The 6,120-nt window shown below is 40.8% G+C and overlaps 1 protein-coding gene across 1 annotated transcript in view; it reads right to left on the bottom strand.

Annotated features, from left to right (window-relative positions):
• Positions 1-555: 555 nt before the first annotated feature.
• The window catches only part of LOC127642915 (titin-like), a 482,588-nt gene continuing 477,023 nt past the window's right edge, over positions 556-6,120 (bottom strand). Inside the window, exons 17-25 of the mRNA XM_052125364.1 lie at positions 5,852-6,115; positions 5,486-5,734; positions 5,296-5,400; positions 4,957-5,046; positions 4,816-4,866; positions 4,607-4,672; positions 1,882-1,935; positions 1,599-1,658; positions 556-1,471 (exon numbers count right to left, since the gene is read on the bottom strand). Of these exons, the coding sequence (XP_051981324.1) occupies positions 1,398-1,471; positions 1,599-1,658; positions 1,882-1,935; positions 4,607-4,672; positions 4,816-4,866; positions 4,957-5,046; positions 5,296-5,400; positions 5,486-5,734; positions 5,852-6,115 (1,013 nt within the window). The 3' untranslated portion in view covers positions 556-1,397. The remainder of the gene's footprint in view (positions 1,472-1,598; positions 1,659-1,881; positions 1,936-4,606; positions 4,673-4,815; positions 4,867-4,956; positions 5,047-5,295; positions 5,401-5,485; positions 5,735-5,851; positions 6,116-6,120) is intronic.

The raw sequence follows: 6,120 nt of genomic DNA, 5'->3' as shown, positions 1-6,120 counted from the left end.
TGCACATGGAAGGTACATTCAATTGTTTATTTTTTTATTATAAATAATTGAAGTATTTACGAAAAAAGTTAATATTTGTTGGGAACTACTTATTTCTTTCAAAATATTTAAACAAAACAAACTAGCGAGAGAAGAAAGGAAAGTGAATCTGATCGTCAGTTTGAAACATGAGGTGTTGGGCGGGACTTTCATCACAAAGCTTTTGATTGGCTCTTTCCGCCCGTCAATCTAAGAGCTGACCAATGAAATCATTTAGTGTGTTTGATCCATGAAGACACGCAATCAGAGGACGCGTCGACTCCTTTATAAATTAGCATAGAGGAATAAAAACTGCAGTCAGATGAATCTCATTGTGCAAGAGAAACTTTGTGTAAGTGTATTTAGGAGAATTTGTGGTTTTAAAGGCAAAGGATGGTCACACCAAATATTAATTTAGCATGTTTTATGATTACGGCACTTTGTATGAAGTCAACTGATAAATAAATTTATTACATTATTTTTAAAAAAATTGTTCCAAAATGCCTAAAACCTTTACACAGTTCTGTATATTAAACTTTTCATAAACAGTTTAAAGCAGTTCAGAAACTTTTCAGGATTAATATAAAAGCTGATACATTGACACCATCTTCTGGACAATAAAGGCAATAACAATATAACCCCAGATTATATTAACCCAGGGTTAAAAACGGTCCCTCTATTTTAAATGTGATAAATGCTCATGAGAAGAACATCACGTTTGTTTGTTTTTTTACATCAAAATGACACAAAAACAATCAACTGATCCAAAATCATGAAAAATAAACCTTAAATAAAAGTCTTATTCTCTTGGCAAAATCCTCATAAATACGGCACATCTTCGACACAGACATGAAGACTGTGTTTAACTGATGAAAATATTACTGATATTAAAGTTAAAGTGATTCTTGTAACTTTGAGGCGCTGCAGAACAGACAGAAAATGTAATTCATTAATTTAAAGGTGAATATAGTTACACTGACATTATAGAAACACACATACGCAGGTTTATAATGTAAGAGTTAGTTTACAATTTACATGAAAGAGCAAATTCTGAACTTAAACAAGAAAGTGTCCCAACTACAATAAATGTTGCACTATTAAACACACATTTAAAATAAGCGCATTATAAAAGCAGAAGGTTTGTGTACAAACTTCCCGACACAAAATACAAGAAACATGATCCGAACTTTTGCATGTAAAGGCATTTAACGGCATTCTCTCATTACATGTTGACGTCAAGACTGGATAAAAAACATCTCAAAATCTCATGGAAATCCAGTTTTGTCTTGTCAGGTGTCTTTTTTAATTAATGATCTGATCATTGATTGATTTCAGCGTTTCTTCTACATGTAAATGTGTGTATTTTAAAATAAACTTGATCAATTCTTGCAGGTTTTTTTCTTTCGGTGATTAAAAACTTGAGCATAAGTTGCATCGACTCCAGCACTGCCACCTAAAAGACACAAATGAATAATAATAATAAAGTAAAAAGCTTCAGCTGTATTTGGCACATTCAGCGTGATCATTTGAACTGTAATTGTGACTTTTGAATGATGATATTATATGTGTGTTTCTCTCACCTCTGTCTGTGTTCTGCTTCAGATCAGAGTAAACAGTGTCTTCACACTCACTGCTTTTCCCTGATAGTGAACAACAGAGTCATAAACAACATCTTACTCATTATACAGATCAATAATAATTCATAATCTATGATACTATTAAGAGGATACAGCAGATACAAAACCTGACACACTCAAAACACATATGTGTGTGTATTTTATTGAACATCAGATGTGGCCTGTAATCTTTATAAACTGTATGTGATATTAAATTATAATATTAAAGGGATTTTTTCTGATTTACCTCTTTGATTGTCCTCAGTTTTCATCTCAATTAAAACATCTCTTTTTCCAGCATCTACCAAAGAAAATAACAGAAAATATCAGTTTTGACCGTTCTCAAACATTACTGTTGTTGTTCTGTTGTTTGATCATTACAATGATAACCTTTAATATGTGAACTCAGTCTCTTTATCATGTTATTCTGCTCCCCAATATTATCTGATTATAAATTATGTCTTTAGAGCTCACCGCTTGCATGCGGGCAGTAAAAGGTGCCTGCCACGAGCGCGTAAGCTCCTCATGCACCTCCGGGAAGAAAGGAACGGGGGCAGAGCGTGGCCGTAAGTGGCGCTCTGGCCCCAGGAACCACTCGTCGAGCCTCAAGGGTTCGGGGGGAGGCGGAGGGTTCCACTCCAGCCCAACACTCGCGGCTGCCCGGGCAAGCATGGCTGTCAGCTCCGCGTCAGCCTGCGACTGAGCCGCCGCACCTGAGGGTGGGAGTCCAGCCGAGTCCTCAACGTCAGACATGACGAACCCGTTCTCTGATGCCGCGATCGAGATCTCAACATCGTCAGGTGCTCCGAACGAGATCGCAGGTCCGCTGTGAAGCGAACCGGCAACCGCGCCCCAGCGCTCGGTTGGAGCATACGAGCGTGACGGGGAGTGGGAGGTCCGTGGGGTTAAACCCGGCGGAGAGGCTCCCACTGAGGTCCCCATATTGCCCCCAGCGCTAGCCGACACTGCCTCATACCCGTAGGTAGAAGGACCGAGTCAGGGAGCGGCTGGGGTGGCTTGTGCTCTTCTGACCGCAACGAAGCCATGGCCATGCCCTCGCAGTGAGGGCATGAACCATCCACAAACGCTGACTCTGCGTGGGTAGCACCCAGACATGAGATGCAGCGATCGTGGCCATCAGACGTGGAGAGACAACGACCGCAACCAGGAAATACACACAAACGGAAAGACATCTTGAAAAAGACACTTCACCATTTGTCCCACTCTTTTAGAGAAATATACTCTTTTATTGATGTTGATATACACTCACCTAAAGGATTATTAGGAACACCATACTAATACTGTGTTTGACCCCCTTTCGCCTTCAGAACTGCCTTAATTCTACGTGGCATTGATTCAACAAGGTGCTGAAAGCATTGTTTAGAAATGTTGGCCCATATTGATAGGATAGCATCTTGCAGTTGATGGAGATTTGTGGGATGCACATCCAGGGCACGAAGCTCCCGTTCCACCACATCCCAAAGATGCTCTATTGGGTTGAGATCTGGTGACTGTGGGGGCCATTTTAGTACAGTGAACTCATTGTCATGTTCAAGAAACCAATTTGAAATGATTCGAGCTTTGTGACATGGTGCATTATCCTGCTGGAAGTAGCCATCAGAGGATGGGTACATGGTGGCCATAAAGGGATGGACATGGTCAGAAACAATGCTCAGGTAGGCCGTGGCATTTAAACGATGCCCAATTGGCACTAAGGGGCCTAAAGTGTGCCAAGAAAACATCCCCCACACCATTACACCACCACCACCAGCCTGCACAGTGGTAACAAGGCATGATGGATCCATGTTCTCATTCTGTTTACGCCAAATTCTGACTCTACCATCTGAATGTCTCAACAGAAATCGAGACTCATCAGACCAGGCAACATTTTTCCAGTCTTCAACTGTCCAATTTTGGTGAGCTCTTGCAAATTGTAGGCTCTTTTTCCTATTTGTAGTGGAGATGAGTGGTACCGGTGGGGTCTTCTGCTGTTGTAGCCCATCCGCCTCAGGGTTGTGCGTGTTGTGGCTTCACAAATGCTTTGCTGCATACCTCGGTTGTAATGAGTGGTTATTTCAGGCAAAGTTGCTCTTCTATCAGCTTGAATCAGTCGGCCCATTCTCCTCTGACCTCTAGCATCAACAAGGCATTTTCGCCCACAGGACTGCCGCATACTGGATGTTTTTCCCTTTTCACACCATTCTTTGTAAACCCTAGAAATGGTTGTGCGTGAAAATCCCAGTAACTGAGCAGATTGTGAAATACTCAGACCGCCCCGTCTGGCACCAACAGCCATGCCACTCTCAAAATTGCTTAAATCACCTTTCTTTCCCATACTGACATTCAGTTTGGAGTTCAGGAGATTGTCTTGACCAGGACCACACCCCTAAATGCATTGAAGCAACGGCCATGTGATTGGTTGATTAGATAATTGCATTAATGAGAAATTGAACAGGTGTTCCTAATAATCCTTTAGGTGAGTGTGTATATATATATATATATATATATGGGAATATAAATATATATATATATAAATGAAGTTATTCACTCCGTGAGCTCTTTTTCTGCTGCTGAAGCGCCCATGGGTGTGTGCTCAGCACAATGTAGTGTGCGAGGGGGAGAACTGCTGGAAAGCACCGTAGAACCAACAGCTTGTAGAGATCAATGAACGGCAGAGGAATTCAGCTCTGTGACTGCTCTCTCGGCTCTGAAGAAGATATCTGATGTGTATTTGCAGCGTCACTCCTTTTATACCCGTATGTCCGGGGGAGTGGCATGCAAATTCCACACGCCAATTCTCATTGGCCTTTTCTCAAAATCAGAGATGTCTGGAGGAGCGACCCCTAGTGTCAACTCATCGACACAACGTCTCGTTCCCTCCATCAGGGAACGGAAGTTATGTTAGTAACCGAGGCATTTTTGCTTAATAAATGTTCATTCTTAACAGGTGTAGTAAAGAGGATTTATTTTACCTTTATCCACAGATATCTTGTTTTTAATAGTGAGCTCTGAATATGTGACCTCATCTGCTGATGCCCCTGATCACAGGAAACCAAACAAAGCAAGTTAGCCAATAGATGGGCATTTTAAAGATGAACTATATATATATATATATATATATATATATATATATATATATATATATATATATATTTCGGTAACTAAATATTTAAGACTCTACCTGTGCTTTTCTTATAGTTTGTTTCCACTTCATCATAAATGGGATCACAACCTGCTGGGCAGCAAACATGTGTTTGAGGATTAAAGATCCACACACAGCTGTTACAGGGAAACACTTGAATAATGTGTTATTGAGTCTGACCAGACTGTAGAGGACAGTTTTCTGTCGGGGATTCTCCAGGTCGTGTCCTCTGATTCTGAACTGATGTCTGTTGGTTGATACACTGCTGATCTACAGTAGATAGAGACAAAGATCAATGATGTGTCCACATGTCAACTTCTCTTAAAGATAATGTGTGTCATTTCATGTTCAAATACTTTCTTGTGTCCCTTAATATGCAGAGTAAACTATAAATAAAGGATTTGTTGATTTCAGCCAAAAGGGAAACACTGAGACTATGTGACACTATCAAAACATTTCTCTGTTTGACTTCATTTGGTGGTGAACATTAGGATTGATCAAACAATACTATGAACAAACCTTTGTTGTGTTTGTATCTCCACAGCAGGATCAGTGAGATGAGGAGTAACACGGCGACACTCAGACCCACAACCACCCAAATCACCAGATGAGAAGATGAACGGTCTGGGACAGGAGAACATGACAGACACATTTATTCATATTTTATTATTGCAAAGATCTCAGAATAACTCACTGGAATAAATGTCACCTGTGACTGAGATCCAGCTCTCGGGTGACTGTCCTCTCTCTCCGTGTTTACAGGAGTAGAAACCCTCATGTGACTTTGAGACAGTAGGGATGCTCATCTCTCCTGTCGTCTGATTCTGGAGGAGTGATCCATCTTTATAGAAATCAGCTGTGAGGATTGAGGAGTTTGTAGATCGATGTAAACAGTGTAGAGTCAGAGTATCTCCCTCAATCACAGGATGAACAGAACTCTCCAGAATCACATCACCATCTACACAACAGAGGAAATGGAGAAACAGCAGGAAGAAGTTTAAGCACATATTTAAAGTCACATATTCAGCTCTGTTTTAAGTATCATGACACTATATCTGCTGTTATATAGACTCACCATGTACTGTGATGTTAATATGAGGACTGTGTTCTCCAGATTGAGACTGACACCAGTACACTCCAGTGTCAGATGTTTTAAGGGAGCTGATTTCACATGTAGATCCTGTAGATGAACAATCTTTCATTCTCTCACTGTCTGTGTTTCTTCTCACTGTCCATCCAGTGGAGTTATTGTGATCCTCACAGTTCAGAGAGAGAGAGTGAGATGAGAAGTGTTGACTTCTGCTGGGACTGATGATCAGAAACACTGAGGGACGTTGAGCTGAA

This window comes from Xyrauchen texanus, chromosome 1 (genome assembly GCF_025860055.1).
Source record: "Xyrauchen texanus isolate HMW12.3.18 chromosome 1, RBS_HiC_50CHRs, whole genome shotgun sequence".
NCBI classification, from domain to species: Eukaryota; Metazoa; Chordata; class Actinopteri; order Cypriniformes; family Catostomidae; genus Xyrauchen; species Xyrauchen texanus.
This window is presented reverse-complemented; position numbering and strand designations above follow the sequence as displayed.